The sequence below is a fragment of the Oreochromis aureus genome, linkage group 7 (genome assembly GCF_013358895.1).
Source record: "Oreochromis aureus strain Israel breed Guangdong linkage group 7, ZZ_aureus, whole genome shotgun sequence".
NCBI classification, from domain to species: Eukaryota; Metazoa; Chordata; class Actinopteri; order Cichliformes; family Cichlidae; genus Oreochromis; species Oreochromis aureus.
The window spans coordinates 5,112,220-5,134,913 of record NC_052948.1 but is presented as its reverse complement, the minus strand read 5'-3'; the positions used below and the strand labels follow the sequence as shown (position 1 = coordinate 5,134,913).

General features: G+C 44.9%; 1 protein-coding gene across 1 annotated transcript in view; it reads right to left on the bottom strand.

Annotated features, from left to right (window-relative positions):
* Window positions 1-21,759, bottom strand: part of LOC120441057 (receptor-type tyrosine-protein phosphatase eta-like) — a 33,350-nt gene extending 11,591 nt beyond the window's left edge. Inside the window, exons 1-4 of the mRNA XM_039614721.1 lie at window positions 21,539-21,759; window positions 19,612-19,633; window positions 19,283-19,480; window positions 18,885-19,142 (exon numbers count right to left, since the gene is read on the bottom strand). Coding sequence (XP_039470655.1) covers window positions 18,885-19,142; window positions 19,283-19,480; window positions 19,612-19,633; window positions 21,539-21,595 — 535 coding nt within the window. The 5' untranslated portion in view covers window positions 21,596-21,759. The remainder of the gene's footprint in view (window positions 1-18,884; window positions 19,143-19,282; window positions 19,481-19,611; window positions 19,634-21,538) is intronic.
* Between the last annotated feature and the right edge of the window lie 935 nt (window positions 21,760-22,694).

Genomic DNA, 22,694 nt, shown 5'->3' with positions numbered 1-22,694 from the left:
CAATATGTCCATACATGCCAACCTTCCTGATTTTTCCAGGAAAATCCCAAATTTCAGTTCCCCTCCCAAAAATCTCCTGGAGCCACCATTCTCCCAAATTTCTCCTGATTTTCTGCCCGGACAACAAAATTGAAAAACTATATCCCAGAATTCATAGCGCGGCCCAGCCCATTCCAGTTTCCAACAATGGCGGCAGCTACTTAGTGTTAATATTACTCCTATTACTCTTTCTGGGTTGCAAAATAAACTTTTAACATATTTTCAGGTGAGAATGTGTAAACTTCAAATATCTGAGCCAACGAGAACAGCAAACTCCCGGCACATCGTTTTCAAACCCCCGCGGTCTTTCGCTACTCAGGTTAACCTTCCTGTTGTGTTCGGGTCAAATCTGACCAATTTTCAAATTAAAAATGACATATAAGCAGTGTTGGGTAAGTTACTTTAAATTAGTAACTTAGTTACATTACTAGTTACTTCTCTAAAAAAGTAACTCAGTTACTTCAAGTTACTCGTTACTTTCAAAGTAACTAGTTACTAGGGAAAGTCACTTTGGTTTTACTCAGAATTCTCTTGTTAATGTGTTGCTTCTGTAACTGGATACCCAGCAAGATTGCCAGTCTTCTAGCTTGCTTACTTGCCACAAGTGCACTGTGCCACCTACCAACAGAAAGGAAAAATAATGTGCACATTTCCACGAGAGAAATCACGCCTGGACCGTCGTTGACCGCCGCCATGATTCTAGCCTGCTTTTACATCCAACACAAAAACTGCAGTCGTGGTGCTTTTGATTGTACTCAGAACTTGGAAATTCTGCCTTCTGAATAGGAAGATGTAGGTAACACCAGGCTGCAGATGAGCTGCATCCAGGGCTGGACTGGGACAAAAAAATCGTCCCGGCATTTTGACTAGAGACCGCCCACCATTATAGGAAAAATCATAAAGCCTTTGAATGAAAATAAACACTGTTGTGACAGTGATGTACACTGTTCTGATGGTATATATGTATCAATCTATCAATTGTTTGTTGTAAGACTCAGATAATTATTTTTTAAAAGCGAGACATTTTAAATGAGAATAATAAAGAAAAGTATTTCCTTGTCCCCCCCTTTCCTGTTAATGCCCTACCTGGCCCCCTGGCAACACTTTGCTAGACCCGCCCTGCACAGTTACCAGCTGTCAGCTACTTAGAAAAGGATCCTGGTGTTATTTGTCTCTCAGAAACAGTTCATAACTTCCCTTCAACTCATTCATGTCACCTAAAAGGTAAACCTGTTTCTCCATCACCAGTTCAGCTCTGATGATTCAGTAAGGACATCTCCTGGTTTCATCTGCATGTTTCCTCTCACCACATATCCAAACCGATATCATAACCAGCAGCTTTACAGCTGTGGCTCCAGCAAACATCAGCTGATACTAGAAATTAATATTAAATAAATTCTAACAACAGCTGATCAAGCTTAAACGTGCTGCTGTTGTTTAACGCGACATCCGCTGGTTTCCTCTTTCTGGCGCAAAGTGGGCGATAAATAAACAAGAGAGAAAAGCCGATCAGCTGATCATTGATCAGTTTCGTGATTGAAGTAGAAACGGAGAGGAGAGAATGAGAGAAGAAGAGGCAGCTGTGCAGCTTCAGCTTTGTGTCTTTTTCATTGTAGCTGAAGTCCGGGACAAACTGTGTTCCTTTTCACCTCAGTACGAAACGCTGTAATATTTTCTCTGAATACCAGGCGATTCTGTTTTTTAGGGACGGTTGGAAACTCTAATAATTAACCCTATGAACAAAATAAAGTTCAACATCAGTAACATAGCACCCACACAGCTGTATAGAAACTCCGTCATGCTAGCTAGCACGCAGTACGAAAATGTCAGCATACCGAAAATAAACTGCACCTAAACTTGGTTTATATCTGACTCAGATAGACTGCAGGTCATAACTTCTTACCTGAAGTTCAGTTCACCTGACACGCTGACCGGCGGCCGCTTGGGTCTCTCCTCTTGCCTCCCTTTTCCTTCATCCACCTGCTGGCTTCCACCACTTGCTAATGTTATTGAATCTGTGGAAGCTCCGCGATATCCACCACACGCAGTAACGAGTAACGAGCCTATCTAAATCCCAGTAACGAGTAACGGGTTCCTGGTTTTGGCATAATAACTAGTTACCGTGCTCGTTACCACAATAATAACGTAGTTACTGTAACGCGTTACTTAATAACGCGTTAGTCCCAACACTGCATATAAGTCACTTAGGCTATGTTCACACTGCAGGTCTTAATGCTCAATTCCGATTTTTTGAGCAAATCCGATTTTTTTTTTGTCTGCTTGTTCACACTACAAATAAATGCGACAGCAAACGCGCTCTAGTGTGAACGCTCAAAGCGGCCCGCATGCGCAAAAGAAGATGTCACACACAACGCACTGTGTTTAGTCCCAGAGCAAACAATATTGTTTGACTGATGGCCTTAATATAAAGACTTCGGACTTTACGTTTCCCAATTTTTGCTTTAAGTTATTTTGTTATTTACATAATAATGTAGATAACCTAATAATGATCCTTATTGCTGTTTTAGAGAGGAGCGGTGCTTCAAAGGATAGTTGCAGATTTCTGTCAGAATCTGCAGATTATACAGTACAAATAAAATGTTCACGTTGTCTTCCCAACAGTTTCAGTGACATCTACACTGGATGGCCAGGAAGCCTTCGATGTCTTCTCCGGCGCTGATAATTGGCGTCTGCCTTGTGTCAGTGACGTAAAAGACGGATTTAATGCGACATGACCGTTCACACAGCAGTCGCTTTCTAAAACATCGGATATGTATCGGATTCAGTACCACATACGAAAGTGACCCAGATCGGATTTGAAAATATCGGATTTGTGGCGTTCACACTGTCATACCATGATCGGATATGGGTCGCATAGGGTAAAAAAAAAATCGGATTTGATGCGCTTTCGCCTGCAGTGTGAACGTAGCCTTAGATAACTTAAAAATGTTATTGTTTGGCTTTTTTCTGTTTTATTTGTTGATGAGTAAATCGGTTTGACTGAGATTAAAGTTATTAGATTAGATTAAATAAAACTTTATTAATCCCTTGGGAGGGTTCCTCCGGGGTTTTCACACAGCTGAATAAACATCAAACAGAAAACTGATTAAACAGAAGTGTGAGATAGTCAAGAATTTACCCCAGTGTCCCGTTATATTTTAGATAGCAAGGAGCAGACGGCCGAGTTTCACTCCACCGAGAGAGCTTGTGACGTAATTCTGAAGGCTAGACCGTCCAATTCTTAGGCTACGTTCACACTGCAGGTCTTAATGCTCAATTCGATTTTTGATCAAATCCGATTTTTTTGTCTGCTTGTTCACACTACACATAAATGCGACATCAAACGCGCTCTAGTGTGAGCGCTCAAAGCTGACCGCATGCATAAAAGAAGATGTCACACACAACTCGCTCTGTTTAGACCCAGAGCAAACAATATTGTTTGACTGATTGCCCTTAATATAAAGACTTCGGACTTTATGTTTCCAAATTTTGCTTTAAGTTATTTTGTTATTTACATAATAATGCAAATAACCTAATAATGATCCTTTTGCTGTTTTAGAGGAGCGGTGCTTCAAGGATAGTTGCAGATTTCTGTCAGAATCTGCAGAAAATACAGTACAAATAAAATGTTCACATTTCTCCAACGTGGTCTTCCTAACAGTTTCACGGATGGCAAGAAATCGTTCGCGATGTCCTATCGGGCGCTTCTCCGCGCTGATAATTGGCATCTGTCTTGTGTCAGTGACGTAAAAGACGGATTTAATGCGACTTGACCGTTCACACAGCAGTCGCTTTCTAAAACATCGGATATGTTGTGGTGGACCACTGGAGGGCTCCACTCACACCCAGTCCTCAGGAAGTGTTGTTGTTATGTTTTGGAGGGAAAAGAGTTCAGTTCTGTGGTGATGAGATTAAACGACAGTGATAATCGAGAGCTCTCGTGTCGTCTGTGTTTACCTCCACATTGGTGACCCCTGACTCGAACATGCTGCAGTCCTATGGTGGCACCGACTCCGCTCTGGATGCATCAGCAGCTGCCAGCCCTCTGCCTCCGGCTGCGGCTGCGTTTGCTGTGCCGCTCGAGCTGCGGACTTTTGGCTTCACGATCCCCGCCGTGGTTCGTGCACGTGAGGCTCAGTTAAGCCCTTCGTGGCATCTCGGCTGACAACACGAAATATCACCAGGTGGTGGCCTCTCTCGACCCACTAGCCACCCGTCGTGCGTTGCCTCTCCTCCAGGACCCACCTGCCCGAGGGAAATGCGCCGCCCTTAAGGAGCTGCTTCTTCAGCGCTATGCCCTCTCCGACGCAGAGCGAGCCGAGAAGCTCCTCTCCCTCTCAGGCCTAGGTGGCGGTGCGGCTCTCGAACTGATGGGCGCATGCTGTCCTTTCTCGGTCCAGACGACGGGGATTCCTGTTCGCCCCATCTTCCTCCGACAGCTGCCGGCGGCCCGTGAGAGCCGGCCTCGCCAACTCTCCACTTCTGGGCACGAAGGATTATCGCTCCCTGGCTGAGGACGCGGACCGTATTCTCTTGGCTACCCGTGCTTTCCACGATCACGACGTAGTTCCAGCCTCGCCTCCTACTTCCCCGCTGACCTGCCCGGCGTGTCCGCTCCTTCGCTGGCGGCAAAGGTCGCAGCACAGCCACACCGCGGACGGGACCTCTGTTTCTACCATCAGCGTTTTGGCCCCAGAGCGCGCCGCTGTTTGCTGCCTTGTGTTTTTCCTACCCTGGGACACGGGACCCGACAGCGCGCTAGCGGCGCGACCGCTGGCGACAAAGAAAAGCTGCTCTTCATAGAAGACTCGCGCTCGGGAGGCGTTTCCTGGTCGACTCCGGCTCACAGAAGAGCCTCCTTCCCCGTCCGGCGCCGACAGTTTAGCAGCGGGCTGCGGACCGCAGCTCATTGCGGCTAATGGCTCTCCCATCGCAGCGTTCGGGAAAGGTTCGTGACTGTTTGTTTTCATGGTCGGGATTTCCAATGGACCTTTGTTGTTGCCGCTAGCTCTGTTCCTATTTTGGGCGCTGATTTTCTTTGTGCTCACGGACTGCTGGTCGATGTCGCTAACAGACGCTTAATCGAGGCCCAGTCTTTTTCTTCAGTACCCTGTTTCACTCGCGCCATCGAGCCCCTGAATCAGGCTAATTTGGTGACTTCTGGGAATGTTTTTCAGCGTTTGCTCTCTGAGTTCCCTTCACTGACTGTTCCTAATTTCTCAAACATGGCAGCGAAGCACGGGGTTGAACATTATATTCCGACGGTCGGTCCCCGGTGTTCGCACGCAGCGCCGCCTCGACCCCGCCGAAACTCTCCGTCGCTCGGGAAGAGTTTGCCGCCATGGAGCGCCTTGGCATTGTGCAGCGCTCGAATAGTGCCTGGGCCTCTCCGCTACACATGGTGCCCAAGTCCGACGGTCGGTGGCGGCCGTGTGGGGATTTTCGCCATTTGAATAATGTCACGGAGAACGACCGTTACCCCATTCCCCACATATAGGATTTTTCCGCCCACCTCGCCGGCACCTCAATTTTTTCTAAAATCGACTTAGTGCGGGGTATCACCAGGTTCCCGTGGCGCCGAAGACGTCCCGAAAACTGCCGTTATTACCCCTTTCGGCCTGTTTGAATTTTTGCGCATGCCGTTCGGCCTGAAAGGCGCCGCCCAGACTTTTCAATTCAATTCAATTCAATTCAATTCAATTTTATTTATATAGCGCCAAATCACAACAAAAGTCGCCTCAAAGGCGCTTTATATTGTACAATAGATCGCACAATAATAAATACAGAGAAAACCCCAACAATCATATCATATGACCCCTATGAGCAAGCACTTTGGCGACAGTGGGAAGGAAAAACTCCCTTTAACAGGAAGAAACCTCCGGCAGAACCAGGCTCAGGGAGGCGGCCATCTGCTGCGACCGGTTGGGGTGAAGAAGGAAAACAGGATGAAAGACATGCTGTGGAAGAGAGACAGAGATTAATAACAGATATGATTCGATGCAGAGAGGTCTATTAACACATAGTGAGTGGCTGGAAAGGAAAAACTCAATGCATCATGGGAATCCCCGGCAGCTCACGTCTATTGCAGCATAACTAAGGGAGGATTCAGGGTCACCTGGTCCAGCCCTAACTATATGCTTTAGCAAAAGGAAAGTTTTAAGCCTAATCTTGAAAGTAGAGATAGTGTCTGTCTCCCGAATCCAAACTGGAAGCTGGTTCCACAGAAGAGGGGCCTGAAAACTGAAGGCTCTGCCTCCCATTCTACTTTTAAATACTCTAGGAACAACAAGTAGGCCTGCAGAGCGAGAGCGAAGTGCTCTAATAGGGTGATATGGTACTACAAGGTCATTAAGATAAGATGGGGCCTGATTATTTAAGACCTTGTATGTGAGGAGCAGGATTTTGAATTCAATTCTGGATTTAACAGGAAGCCAATGAAGGAAGCCAAAACAGGAGTAATATGTTCTCTCTTCCTAGTCCCTGTCAGTACTCTTGCTGCAGCATTTTGGATTAGCTGAAGACTTTTCAGCGAGTTTTAGGACATCCTGATAATAATGAATTACAGTAGTCCAGCCTGGAAGTAATAAATGCATGAACTAGTTTTTCAGCATCACTCTGAGACAGGATATTTCTAATTTTAGAGATGTTGCGCATAAATGGAAGAAAGCAGTCTTACATATTTGTTTAATATGTGCATTAAAGGACATGTCCTGGTCAAAAATGACTCCAAGGTTCTTCACAGTGTTACTGGAGGCCAAGGTAATGCCATCCAGAGTAAGAATCTGGTTAGATACCATATTTCTAAGATTTTCAGGGCCGAGTACAATAACCTCAGTTTTATCTGAATTAAGAAGCAGAAAGTTAGCGGCCATCCAGGTCTTTATGTCTTTAAGACATTCCTGCAGTTTAACTAATTGGTGTGTGTTACCTGGCTTCATGGATAGATAGAGCTGCGTGTCATCTGCATAGCAGTGAAAATTTATGCTATGTCTTCTAATGATGCTGCCTTGGGAAGCATGTATAATGTAAATAGAATTGGTCCTAGCACTGAACCCTGTGGAACACCATAATTGACCTTAGTGTGTGAAGAGGACTCTCCATTTACTTGAACAAATTGGAGTCTATTAGATAGATATGATACAAACCACTGCAGCGCAGTACCTGTAATACCTACAGCATGTTCTAATCGCTCTAATAGGATATTATGATCAACAGTATCAAAGCGCAGCACTAAGGTCTAGCAGGACAAGCACAGAGATGAGTCCACTGTCAGAGGCCATAAGAAGATAATTTGTAACCTTCACTAAAGCTGTTTCTGTGCTGTGATGAGCTCTGAAACCTGACTGAAACTCTTCAAATAAGCCATTCCTCTGCAGATGATCTGTTAGCTGTTTGACAACTACTCTTTCAAGGATTTTTGATATAAAAGGAAGGTTGGAAATTGGCCTGTAATTAGCTAAGACAGCTGGGTCTAGAGATGGCTTTTTGAGTAAAGGTTTAACTACAGCCAGCTTGAAGGCCTGTGGTACATAGCCGATTATTAGAGATAGGTTGATCATACTTTGGTGGCCAGCTGTTCTGAGAGTCAGCACGCGTCGCATTTGCGTCAGGTTTTCCAGCGCTTGGCGGCACACGGCCTGATCGTCAACCCCTCCAAGTGCCAGTTCGGCTTGCGGTTCTGGATTTCTTGGGCCACCGCATTTCGCTGACGGTGTGGTTCCGTTGCGGACAAGGTCCGGGCCGTTTCGGCTTTTCGCGTCCCGCGTCCGTTAAAGCACTGCAGGAGTTCTTGGGGATGATCAATTTCTACAACCGCTTTCTCCCCAGAGCCGCTCACCTGCTGCAGCCTCTCTATGCTGCCTTGAAGGGTAAAACTGCTAAGGACCCGATTGATTGGCTCCCTGAACGCATCCAGGCGTTTTCTGATGCCAAGGCCGCGCTGGCAAACGCCGCCCTGCTTGCCCACCCGTTTCCATCGGCGGAGATCGCGTTGACCACCGACGCGTCGGACGTGGCGGTGGGCGCAGTTTTGGAGCAGCGGGTCTCCAGTGTCTGGCAACCGCTTGCCTTTTTCAGTTGCACGCTTAGGGACAGTGAGCGCAAATATAGCGTTTTTGACAGGGAGTTGCTGGCCCTGCACCTTGCGACCCGGCATTTTCGATTTTTTCTCGAGGGTCGGAGTTTCACCGCATACGTTGATCATAAACCCTTGACATTCGCGATGTCCAAGGTCTCTGACCCGTGGAGCGGGCGCCAGCAGCGCCAGCTGGCAGCCATTTCCGAGTTCACAACTGACATTCAGCACGTGGCTGGTAAGTCCAACTGCGTGGCCGACTGTCTATCCGCGCGCTGGTTTCTCCCGTTTATGTTGGCATAGACTTTGGACGCTATGGCCGCTGATCAACGGGCGGACCGGACGCCCTTGCCCTTCGGTCTGAGCAAACGGGAGGACAGACCCCGTGTGGAACGGCGGGCCTAGCCTGCTTTGTGACGTTTCCACCGCCGACCACGCCCTGTAGTTCCACTTTCGTGGCGTCGTCGCGTTTTCGACCGTACACGCCCTCTCTCATCCAGGCGTCCGGGCCTCGGTCAAGCTGGTCAGCTCTAGGTTCGTTTGGCGGGCCTTCGTGAATCGGTGAAAGAATGGGCAGCGGCGTGCATCCCATGCCAACGCGCTAAGATCCACAGGCACACACAGGCGCCCCTCGAATCCTTCCGCGTCCCAGGGAGGCGTTTTGATCATGTACATGTGGATCTGGTTGGTCCCCTGCCGCAGTCACAAGGTTTCACGCACCTTTTGACTGTGGTGGACCGCACAACCCGTTGGCCTGAGGCAGTGCCTCTGGCGTCCACTACAGCTGCAGCAGTGGCCAGGGCATTTTTGTCAACGTGGGTTTCGGCGTTTGGTCCCCCGCCGACATCACCTCAGACAGGGGCCCCAGTTTGTTTCCGAGCTTTGGTCTGCCATGGCTGGACGGCCTGGGTGTCAAGATCCACCGAACCACTGCGTACCACCCGCAGGCCAACGGGATGTGCTGCGGCGTTTCCACCGGTCGCTTAAGGCGCGTTGCATGCTTCTCTCACAGATGGCAACTGGGTTGACCGCCTCCCATGGGTTTTACTGGGGTTGCGCTGCGCGGTTAAAGAAGACCTCAGGGTTTCCCGGCTGAACTTGTCCTCGGTCAGCCCTCCGGGAAATTCTTGCCCGAGAGCCCACCCCGTGCTTCGCTCCCTCTGTGCTGTCTCTCCGTCCCCCAAGAGACTCGTTTTCTCTTCCTGGCCCAGTGCACCATTGTCTGCCCGACACCTTTGTTCCGAGGTCGTTGGACTCTTCGCAGTTTGTTTTCGTCAGGCATGACGCTCATAGGCCTCCGCTGCGTCAACTGTATGACGGCCCCTTTAGGGTTATTCAACCGGGCGGAAGCATTTCCTTTTGGACTTTGGGGTCGTCAGGAGACTGTTTCTATTGACAGACTTAAGCCGGCACATGTGCTGCAGGATGATCAGTTGGTGCCGGCTCAGGCCCCCGCCGTGGCCGCCCGCCTTCCACTGGACTGGACAACCCTGCTTCTTCCTCTGGGAGCACCCCCACCTGGCAGGGCCCGAGCTATCTTCAGCTTCTCCTGGCCGCCCATGCCAGTCTGGTCCTCAGGCACGTTTCCCCTCAGCCAGCTCTCCACCTCCCGGTTCAGCCGTTCTGGACGCTTGATTAAGGCAAGGGTTCTGGACTGGGGATGACCCTACTGGGTGTTCGGGGGCATGTGTGGTGGACCACTGGAGGGCTCCACTCACACCCAGTCCTCAGGAAGTGTTGTTGTTATGTTTTGGAGGGAAAAGAGTTCAGTTCTGTGGTGATGAGATTAAACGACGAGTGATAATCGAGAGCTCTCGTGTCGTCTGTGTTTACCTCCACAGGGCTCTAGAGTGCGACCAATTTGGTCGTAAATGCGACCAAATTTTTCCGTGGTGCGACTAAAAAAAAACATTTGGTCGCACCGGTGCGACCAACTGTTACCAACATTTGGTCGCACCTGTTTGGGTAACAAAAAAAAATCTCTGCAACTCTCCATGTGGTCAACAACAGACACACATTATGCCCCTATCGTGGACTAAACCAATCAGAGATAGTCAGGGGCCGGACCTCTCTGATTGGCCGTGGTCCAGTGGAAAGTGCAGGTAGAAGAGGGAGGTGAGTAGCTTTAATAAGGCGATATCAATTCATTAACGGATTCCACACAAAGACGTAAACACAGAGCGACCTGACGCATCAGAATCAGCTTTGTCTTTCTCGGCTTTCTCACCGGACGGCCCATGAGACGGACACGCTGTCGGAGCTTAGCGATTCTGATGCGTCGGGTCCGCACTGTATTTCCGTCTTTTTGCGCTGATTCTGAGCTGCAGGTTTTGTCTCTCCAACCAAAATTCGCCGAGCCAAAAAGAAGCAGCAAACTGCGCTTCACATTTGATCAATGTCGTCATGAATTCCCTCTGACTTTTGCTGTTTTGCTTCCACCACGATAAAATTACACTTCCTACACAGCTCCCTGTGTGTACTTCAAGAACAGTTTCCGTCTCAAATCTCTGTTTTCTGGATTATTCATTCGCTTATTACCCATCAGTCTACTGTTGTTTACAGCGCTGTCTTTTTCTTTTTTCACGTAAATGACATCTGACAAGAAAGCCTAATTTCTGCTGTTCAATACTGAAGAAATTTAAACTTCTTAAAATTATGCAAAATTGCAGAATATTGCAGAATATTTTTAAGGTTATCTGCTATACAAAGCCAGACCAGGAAAATCTCCTTCATGTTTTTCTGTGTTTTATTCTCAGTTACTATGACACAAAGGCATCTGCTGTGATGTTCACAATTCTGATGAAGTCTCACAAGTGTCAGTACTGATAAATGATCAGAATTATAATATTTCTGACTGTCTGAGGCTAAACTGAATCGAATCAGGACTTTGAGAACCGGAATCGAATGGATTATAGAAATCAGTGATGATATCCAGCCCTAGTGAGCAGCCTAGGCCTGAGAGAAGTGGATGTAGCTGTGGGTAATAAGAAAAGATGAAAAGAACTATTGATAACTTTTGTGTTAAGTTAAGGACTGATCCGTCTGAAATTCATAGCCAGCTCTGACATGGTGCCATCAATCTTTGAATGCTGAAAAAGCAGCAGTGTATCCAGAAAACACACTTTATGCTGCAATAAATGCACTGCCCAAGTGCCCCTCTCCCCACTGCCTTTCAGCAGCATGCAACAGCAAACAGGTTGTCAGAGGAGGCCAAGATGATGATTAAGTTTAACATTTTCTACAATATTGACAAAGCACTTTAAGCACAAGATTGTTAGTTAATAATTTAGAAATGAATATTGTCTGTATGGACTTCCCCCAAAGAAGGTGCACATGTAAAACTGCGGTGTTAAGCTTAAGCGGTTGAAAAATTTGAGTGCGCCTAACTTTTGTGCCGGTACGCTTAACTTTTGTGCCGGTACGCCTAAATTTTTTAAGTTAGGCGTACCGGTGCGCCCATGTCAAAAAGTTAGTCTAGAGCCCTGCTCCACAATGTATCGGATTCAGTACCACATATGAAAGTGACCCAGATCGGATTTGAAAATATCGGATTTGTGCCGTTCACACTGTCATACTGTGATCGGATATGGGTCGCATAGGGTCAAAAAAATCGGATTTGATGCGCTTGCGCCTGCAGTGTGAACGTAGCCCAGGCTACGTTCACACTGCACACCTCAAGGCCACGTTCACACTGCACACTCCTAAGGCTACGTTCACACTGCACACTCCTAAGGCTACGTTCACACTGCAGGCGGCGCATCAAATCCGATTTTTGACCCTATGCGACCCATATCCGATCACGGTATGACAGTGTGAACGGCACAAACCGATATTTTCAAATCCGATCTGGGTCACTTTCATGTGGTACTGAACCGATACATATCCGATGTTTTAGAAAGCGACTGCTGTGTGAATGGTCAAGTCGCATTAAATCCGTCTTTTACGTCACTGACACAAGACAGACGCCAATTATCAGCGCCGGAGAAGCGCCTGATAGGACATCGCGAACGATTTCTTGCCATCCGGTGAAACTGTTAGGAAGACCACGTTGGAGAAATGTGAACATTTTATTTGTACTGTATTTTCTGCAGATTCTGACAGAAATCTGCAACTATCCTTTGAAGCACCGCTCCTCTAAAACAGCAAAAGGATCATTATTAGGTTATTTGCATTATTATGTAAATAACAAAATAACTTAAAGCAAAATTTGGAAACATAAAGTCCGAAGTCTTTATATTAAGGGCAATCAGTCAAACAATATTGTTTGCTCTGGGTCTAAACAGAGCGAGTTGTGTGTGACATCTTCTTTTGCATGCGGGCCGCTTTGAGCGTTCACACTAGAGCGCGTTTGATGTCGCATTTTATGTGTAGTGTGAACAAGCAGACAAAAAAATCGGATTTGATCAAAAAATCGGAATTGAGCATTAAGACCTGCAGTGTGAACGTAGCCTAAGAATTGGACGGTCTAGCCTTCAGAATTACGTCACAAGCTCTCTCGGTGGAGTGAAACTCGGCCGTCTGCTCCTTGCTATCTAAAATATAACGGGACACTGGGGTAAATTCTTGACTATCTCACACTTCTGTTTAATCAGTTTTCTGTTTGACGTTTATTCAGCTGTGTGAAAACCCCGGAGGAACCCTCCCAAGGGATTAATAAAGTTTTATTTAATCTAATCTAATAACTTTAATCTCAGTCAAACCGATTTACTCATCAACAAATAAAACAGAAAAAAGCCAAACAATAACATTTTTAAGTTATCTAAGGCTACGTTCACACTGCAGGCGAAAGCGCATCAAATCCGATTTTTTTTTTACCCTATGCGACCCATATCCGATCATGGTATGACAGTGTGAACGCATACAAATCCGATATTTTCAAATCCGATCTGGGTCACTTTTCGTATGTGGTACTGAATCCGATACATATCCGATGTTTTAGAAAGCGACTGCTGTGTGAACGGTCATGTCGCATTAAATCCGTCTTTTCGTCACTGACACAAGGCAGACGCCAATTATCAGCGCCGGAGAAGACATCGAAGGCTTCCTGGCCATCCAGTGTAGATGTCACTGAAACTGTTAGGAAGACAACGTGAACATTTTATTTGTACTGTATAATCTGCAGATTCTGACAGAAATCTGCAACTATCCTTTGAAGCACCGCTCCTCTCTAAAACAGCAATAAGGATCATTATTAGGTTATCTACATTATTATGTAAATAACAAAATAACTTAAAGCAAAAATTGGGAAACGTAAAGTCCGAAGTCTTTATATTAAGGCCATCAGTCAAACAATATTGTTTGCTCTGGGACTAAACACAGTGCGTTGTGTGTGACATCTTCTTTTGCGCATGCGGGCCGCTTTGAGCGTTCACACTAGAGCGCGTTTGATGTCGCATTTTATGTGTAGTGTGAACAAGCAGACAAAAAAATCGGATTTGATCAAAAAATCGGAATTGAGCATTAAGACCTGCAGTGTGAACGTAGCCTTAGTTCGCCAATTACAAGGCAAACTAAGAGTTGGGAGTTCGCCCTGTAATTGGAAGGTTGCCGGTTCGAGCCCCGGCTTGGACAGTCTCGGTCGTTGTGTCCTTGGGCAAGACACTTCACCCGTTGCCTACTGGTGGTGGTCAGAAAGCCCGGTGGCGCCAGTGTCCGGCAGCCTCGCCTCTGTCAGTGCGCCCCAGGGTGGCTGTGGCTACAATGTAGCTTACCATCACCAGTGTGTGAATGTGTGTGTGAATGGGTGGATGACTGGATGTGTAAAGCGCTTTGGGGTCCTTAGGGACTAGTAAAGCGCTATACAAATACAGGCCATTTACCATTTACCAATTTCACAGTCACTCACTTCCGGCCTACCTGGCTTTCGGAGGACCCGGCCCAGTTAGACCGCGAAGGCCGGGTCCTCAGGAGAATGCAGCCTCTGAATTTGGACACCCCCACTGTTTCCGTCCGGACAATAATAACGGTGACATTGAACTGTTTTTATCCGATAAATAAACACTGTAAAATGCAAGTTTTTTGTATATATATGTATACCCCCCCCCCCCGCGGCTGGTGTTGTTCCTCTGCCTGCTGTGTTTATTTTTCTGGATCCGCCCTGGGGTGGAGTCCTGGCCACTTCCACTCACCTGTCTCCCATCGGCAGTAATCAGCCAGGCTGCACTTAAACCCGCCGTGGCCATCTCTATGTCACCAGTCAGTCAGTCAGCTATTTGGACATTCATTCTCTAGCCTGCTTCTCCTCCTGTCCACTTCCTCTTCTGGAGCTACCACAACCTCAGGTTGTAGAAAGCAGAGACGCTTATCAGACTGCCACTCACTCGGCTTGCTTCCCCCATGCCTGAAACTACCTCACCTGCGAGTAATCGCTCACCTCAGTCTTTCTCCCACCCTCCTATGCTCAGTTCCCTTGTCCTCTATGCCAGGGGTCTCGAACTCCAGGCTTCGAGGGCCGGTGTCCTGACGGTTTTAGATGTCCTTGATCCAACACAGCTGATTTAAATGACTAAATTACCTCCTCATCATGTCTTAAAGTTCTCCAGAGGCCTGGTAATGAACTAGTCATTTGATTCAGGTGTGTTGACCCAGGGTGAGCTCTAAAACCTGCAGAACACTGGCCCTCGAGACCTGGAGTTCGAGACCCCTGAAACGCTAATTATGATGATTATCTTAAATGTACATCACCTTGGAAAACAGTTGTTATTTTAAATGTGCTATATAAATAAATTTGACTTTCACTTATCCCTCCCGATCTCATCCTGCCCGTACGATGAGTTTCTTCGGAAATTGCAAAAGACTTTCTCTCACACCATCTCCGACGGCAGTGAAGCCTAAAAACTGCTACATTTGTGTCAGGAAAAGTGCAGTGTTGCAGAATTTGTGATAGACTTTTGCACTGCAGCTGCAGAATCCGGCTGGCCTGATCATGGCCTCCAGTCAGTTTTTCTCCAAGCCTTAAATGAACAGATGAAGGATCGATTGGCCTCACACGACAAGCCCTCATCTTTTGAAGATCTGGTCTCTCTCTCCCTAAGGAGGTCTCATCCTCTGTATTGTTGGGTTTTTTGTTTTTTAGAAATCTGTATTACAGTGAATGTCTATATAAAAGCTCTAAAATATTGTCCTTTTAGAGATAAAACTATTAGGACAACACTATGTGTGAAAGAAAAAAAATGCACTGCAAAGCTACACCAAAACCTCGTCTCATCTGTGCTGCTTTGTGGATGATGTAGCCAAATTTGACTGCTTTGCTACATATGGGTCTGGTTGGATTGAAATTGTTAAAAGGAACAATGCAATCTTAACTGGATGAAGAAATCTGATTTGGCAGGAGAATATCATTTGGATTCTATGTATGTATCAGATACTCCTTAAAACGTCATACATGTGTAAACAGTTTGGACCATGAACCACAAAACGTGTATAATCATCCAAACTGAATCTTGGAAATATCTCACTAGTATGATACACAGCAAGGACCTACTTATGAAGGTAGATGTAGAGCTGTTATCGCCCTCAATTGCCTGGTTTACAGCAGCAGCCACTGTAATGTTGTACTGGGTGCCAGGGGTTAAGCCTTGAATAGTAAAGAAAGTTTCATTTGTGCGGCTGGGGACTGGTTCAATTCAATTCAATTCAATTCAAATATTTATTGTCATTGTCAGAAAACAATGAAATTGCGTTTGGAGCTTCCATACACCCGTGAATAAAATAATAATAAGTGTAAATATGACTCCAGTGCAATAAAACAGTCCTTAGCAACAACATACGACATGACAAGTAATATTTAGAAGTTGGATATGGTTATTGTCCGTGAGAGAGGGGGCAAGAGTTCAAGCCTCACAGCCTGTGGATACAGGCTGTTGGCCAATCTGGATGTTCTGGCCTGTATGGACCTGTACCTTCTCCCTAAGGGCAGCAGATGGAAAAAGGTGGCGCGCAGGATGATATTGGTCCCGCAGGATACTGTGCACCCTCCTCAAACAGCGAGTGCGGAAGATATTACTAATCTCTGGCAGAGTTGTTCCAATAATTCTGCCAGCTTCTTTCACCACCCGCTGTAGTGCTTGCTGATCGGCCTTGGTGCAGCTGGGGAACCACACTAGCAATCCATACATCAGAACGCTGCTAATGGCACAATTATAAAAGTTCAGCATCAGAGGTCTGGGGAATGTGCACTCCGCAGTCTCCTCAGGTAGTAGAGGCGCTGTTGGGCCTTCCGTGCAGCTAAGGTAGTATGGTTGCCCCAGGACAGGTCCTCGGTCAAGGTTACCCCCAAGAATTTAAAACTGCTCACCCTCTCCACCTCCCCACCGCCAATAAAGAGAGGCAGATGGTTGCTGTGACCCTTCCTCCGGAAGTCCACAATGATGTCCCCCGTTCCACCGGATTATGTACCAGTCGACACCCCCATCTGGTTTAGTCCAATTTATAGTCACAGATGTTGTTGTGACATTGGTCAAAGTAAGATCCTTGACCACAGCAGGTTCTGTAAATAGTAGAGATGGCACGATACCACTTTTTAATGTCCGATACCGATTCCGATAACATAAATTTGGATATCTCCCGATACGATATGAATCCGATATAGCGCATTTTGTAATCAATAAAACTGTTTTTTATAAATATCTTGCTGCATTTTGTATAAGTTCATACTCAAGTTTTAAAAAACAAGAGACTGAAGCTATTCTGTTATACCTGTATTCAAAAAATACACTGCACCCAAAACATTTTATAGTTCAGCAACAGTGATCAATCTAATAAATTTAAACCTACACCCTCCTCACTATTCTGGTATTTTAAAGAGTACTTACCTACCTAACCAATAGGTTTGCCAAATCCCAGCAAAAATACTAGGGAACCACCCCCCGCCCTTAATCAATGTAATCAACTTTAATTTAATGCAAGTGTAAAACAAATGCACAGAAATCAATTATTTCTCTACAATAATTAAATAGATTCAACATCTTTCTTCAACAGAATTGCAGACTGCACAGATGGTACCTTACTAAAGGAAAAAGTACTATAGCGTACTAGGGTTGTCACGGTCCTGGGTCGGTTCGGCCCAGTATTTTGAGTTTCTTATGTTTTGGTTTAGTTTTGCATTAGTTCTTCTCTGGGGATGCTGTTTTGATTATAATTATATTCTGTTTCTTTAGCTATCCGATGATGATGATGATTATTATTGTTTGAGTTCTATGTGTTATATTCGGCCTGCCTTTGAGTCTGTGTCTCTGTCTGTCTATGGTGTCACCCCGTCTGTTTATGAATCTGTTTAGTTCAGCGTCTTGTCTGGTTCCCCGTGTCTGAGTTTCCTGTTTTATTATGAAGGTTGGTGTCTTATGTGAGTGTGCTCAGTTTCACCTCTCCCCTGTCTCGTTAGCCTTATTTCCCCCAGCTGTGTTTCCCTCCTGTTGCTCATCCCCTAATTACTCCCTCTGTGTACTTAAGCCCTGTGTTTTCCTGTGCTCACTGTCGCGTCGTCTGTGTTACTCCGTATCCGTCATCTCTTCTCTGTGTAACCCGGTGTTCAGTCTGCGTCTCTCCGCCATCCTTCTTTGTGCCTTTTGCTCCTCTTCTCGTGAGTTTCTGGTTTAAGTTTTGTTCTTTAGTTTTCCCAGTTTAGGTTTGTTTACTCCCCGCTCTGCTCTACCTGTTTTGTCACCTTATCACCACTGTAAATAAACTCTCACTCGCACCCCAGCCAGTACCTGCATTTTGGATCCTTTTTTCATACTCCACACGACTGCTCCCCAGCCGTGACAAGGGTGTATATTAGACTTATTAGTTACTATATACAATAATGGATTTCTATACATTTAATCAGATGGGCACTTTTGTTGTAAGATTCAGATAATTATTTATTCAAAGTTTTTAAATGACATAACAAACAAAAATATTTCTTTGTGCCCCCCTTTCCCTGTTAATGCCCAACCTGGCCCCCAACAAAACTTTGTTGTTACACCCGCCCCTGCACAGTTACCAGCCGTCAGCTATGTAGAAAAGGATCCTGGTGTTATTTGTCTCTCAGAAACAGTTCATAACTTCCCTTCAACTCATTCATGTCACCTAAACGTGCGGCTGTTTTTTATCCGCTGGTCTCCTCTCTCTAGCCCAAAGTGGGCGATAAACAAACAAGAAAGACGGGACTTGCGGCAGAAAAGCCCATCAGCTGATCATTGATCAGTTTCATGTTTGAAGTAATAACAAGAGAGGAAGGGGGAGTGAATGAGAGAAGTAGATGCAACGGCACAGCAAAGACAATAAGTCCAGCTTTTTGTCTATTTTTTTAATTCTAGCTGAAGTACAGGACAAATCGCTTCTTTTTCACCTCTATATGGAACTCCGATGGCCAGTCCAGCTGTGGCTCAGTATATCAGTTTTAAGCTTAACGTGGAAATACTATGCAAACATTCAGGGATGAACTTACACACTTGCTTTACTTCTCTGGGATAGTTTTCGCCGAGATGAAATGCCGCGGTTAGGAAGCATGTAGCGAGGCTCCAAATGCTCCAACAGACCGCCGACAGGTCTCGCAGACAACAGCCGCTCTATCACGTGACACATACTGCTCCGATGCGCCGATCTGGGTTACACCAAGTAGCGCGTTTTGTGAGGTGATTTTGTGATACTTCGGATCGGATTACATTTTTTATTTCTCTCTGATATCTGATCCAGTAATTTAGGTCAGTATCGGACCGATACCATCTCTAATATCCTCTGCAGACAGTCACTAATTCACAGTATGAAAAACATTTAAATGCTCACTTACTTGTGTACTTGATGACAGTAGCACTCTGTCCTTCAGTATAATTATCACCAGCCACTGCAGTGACAGTTATTTCATACTGGACACCAGCAGTCAGGTTAGTAATGTTATAAAACGTCTCATAGACATTTACAGGGACGTTCCTTCCTCCACCTGTCCACTGTACTTTATAGAAGGAGCTCATTCCCACTGGTTCAGTCCAGTTCACAAATATAGAGGATGTTGTGATATTAGTGACTGTTAAACTGACAGTTTCTGGCTCTGTGAATTAGAGAGATGTCAACAGGAAAAGAATCAGTTCATCATATTCTCATAATTGGTTATAAAACAATATTATCATCACTATCATCCAACTCACAGAATCATTGGTGTATATATTTAAGAAAAGTAAACTGACTTACTTGTTGTGATTTGTGACACATTGCAGCAGTGTGAACAGTTTAAGACAATTTCATAGACAGCTCCAGGAGTCAGACCAGTTATTAAACCATTTCCAGAGGCAATATTCCCAACTGTTAAGCTGCAGTTTGGTTTAAGTTCAAAGGTGACATTTGTCGTTGTTGTGGATATAATATTAAATGTTCCTGTTGAACAATTTGCTAGAAGGAAGAACAAGAAAAATAAGACATTCAAGACAACAGTGAGAAACCAGAACAATTTTAGTTTTAATCTATACAAAGGAAAAATATCAGACTGAGAGCACATGAATAAATGAGGAACCAGTACTTACAGATACATTGTGCTCGGGTGCTCTGCAGAGATTAACACAGAAAAAAAACAAGGTAATTTTTGCACCAGCAGAGGTCAGCATTTTGTTTTGAACAAATTGAAAGCATCAAAACCAACCAGCTGTTCAATGTCACAGGGTACTGCTGAAATTCAAAGCTGGATATGTATGCAGGATGTTTTTGTTCCTTCTGTGTGAAATGAGGGTGAACCTGTTATCAGGTCAATCCAGCGAAAACATGACTTGACCTGATGGCAGCGTCAAGCTGTTTCTCTTTATGCAAAAATCCATGCACTTGAAATCACACTGATGTGAAGATTGAGATTCCCATACATCCAGTATCTCAATATTACAATTAATTCATCTGTACATTTTCCCACAAACAATGTTTAAGTGTTTAGTAATCAGGAATTCATTTACAAACTTCAAAATGTTCACACACACACTAGTTTAGGTATCACATTTTCTATTTTGATGGTTCAAAAAAACACTCAAAAGCTCAGCAGTGTTTCTTTGTGCTTTCACAGATCATGACACTTTTTTACATTTGGTCCAATAATGAGCACAACTGTATGGGTCTTACGATCTTTGATCCTTAGTCGCTTGAACATCAGGAGTGTTTTATTAAAGACTGCACAACTTGAGTTGTTGACTGACTCCAAACTTGAATTTTTGAGATTTTAATATGAAGTGGCCTGATAAAACACACAGGAGAAAATTAGCACTTTTACAAAGCTATGATCCAAATGGAGAGATGTATCTTAAACACAATAAAAGGCAGCAAGTACCTTGGCTGAACAATGCTTTGTGGCATCTGATGGAGTCTAGAGATGCAACAATGAAAAAAGTCTTTGAAACTAATATGCCCTCGTGTATATATATATATATGACTGACCACTCAAAGTGCTTTTTGATACACCCCTCATTCAGCCAATCACACACACAAGCACATACAAGCACTTTTTTCTAAACCTAAGCAGTGTGTCTAACATTCACGCACACACTCAAATGCCGATATATGCATTAGAGGCAACTCGGGTTCAAAATAGGGTTCTTGGATAATTGTAAGCATTTTATTGTATCTGCCAAAGAATTATGTGGTGAGTCTTTGTTGTTTAATGTAGGGCTGCCACGATTAGTCGACTAGTCACGATTACATCCACTGCCAAAATCGGCGATGGCAAATTTAATAGTCAACGCGTCGTTTGAAGCTTTGTAAGATCGTGAAAGACGCAAGAATAGTAATAGTAGGATTTAAGAATGTAATAACGGACTGAAACAGAAGATGGTAGCAACGTCAAAGAAGAAAGCTGTGTCCAAATTTAGGGACCGCATCCTTCTGAAGCCGCATTTGTAGGCGGATTACGTGACAGTGATGCGACGAAGACTGTCCAAATTTGAAGACTCCTCCACATGCGTCCTCCTTTGCCCCAAATTTGAAGGATGGGTCGGGTGTATCCTTCGTGCCCCACCACATCCCAGAATTCATAGCGCGGCCCAGCCAATTCCAGTTTCCAACAATGGTTGTGTTTGATCCAAAAACAGTCATTTAGTCTACTTTGGCCTTAATTATTAGAAAGAAATGCATTTTAATAGTCCTTCATTGTTAATATGCTGGACTAGAGCTGGTGTTTTATCTACCTGCTGACATAAATCTTTATGCAGTTGAAACTCAGAGGATCAAGTTTTATTCTGCTATTACATCTTTGTTGGTATCAGCACAAAATTATTGTGTTACAACAGCAGAAATGTTTTTCCATAAACTTGCCCTTTAAGCGTGAGCTACACTCCACCGATTGCTGTGGATGTGTTAGTACCTGCGCAACAGGTGCAGGAACCACCGACACAGAGCGCATTGCAATAGTTGTGAAAATGCTATAGTGCTGTGTTTAATTTCTGTAATAATGTAAAGAGGATTGAGTTTTCTTACGGCGCTGAAGACCAGAAGAGTCCACAGAGGGACGCTGAAGCGCAGTAACGGCTTCATGATGACGCACGCTGCGAGAACGGATTCTACTGCTTTTTCTACTCGCTGAGCACTTTCATGTCCAAACTTCGCTTTCGCTTCCAAAAACAAACAAACAAACAAACAAACAAAAAAACAGACAAACAGTGGACTATCTTCTAACAACTGAGTCAAACCGTTGCTACATCAGGAAAGTTAAAAGTGAGAGGAGAAAGCTTTTCCTCACGGGGAGGAGCTGTGCAGAGAGGTGTGTCGCTCAAAGAAAGTAGTCCATCTCTCTTCAGTTTTTCCTCACTTCAGCTTTAACTGCTTCCTCATCAACTATCAGCCTGCCTTACCTCTTTCCTCGATGAAATTCTACATTCTTCCCATAACTTGGCCACGCAGGTCGAAGGAATGCAGGGTCACATTTTTAACACGACGGAAATCCCAGTTTCCAAAGCCAATGTTACTGGGAAACATCCCTAATATCACTGGCCTGGTTTCTCCTCTCTAAAGCGGTTCAGTCCTGATTTCACAACACAACAGAGTGTTAGGCTAAAGATAAAGAGTACTACAGTCAGAAGGATATTTCATGCCTAAAGACTCAAGACAAAAGAAAAGTTCAGTATAAAAAATTGAAAAAAAAAGAAGAAAATTGCAGTGCAGAACATGTGCAGTCAGTATTTTGCCACTGTGTGTAACACTATTATTTCTCACAGTGTCTCATGTCTCTTATCTGTTGAGCTTACAGCTAGATTGCATGTCCGCACTCACCTGTCAGCTAAAGCAGGCAAACCTATATAACACATAATATTAGGAAAAAACACAAGCAAGGCACTTTCAGTCCCTCCATTCCTTTATTACAGTTTAAACAATTTAAGTTGTTTTTTTTTTGTTGTTGTTTTTACAAAAACCCATTGCAGATGTCACAGAAGCATTACTCTGTGCGCAATGAAAATAATTTTGTGATACGCCGTAAATATCTTTATTTCAGCTGTAAAACTGTGAGTATCAAGATCAACTTTGTCTCCAAATAATTCAGCCTGAGCTGACCCTCTGATAGCCTGATCACTCCTAATGAAAATCTGAACATCCTCAACCCTATCCCGTCCAATTCGCACTCTCGTCTTTTTGTCAG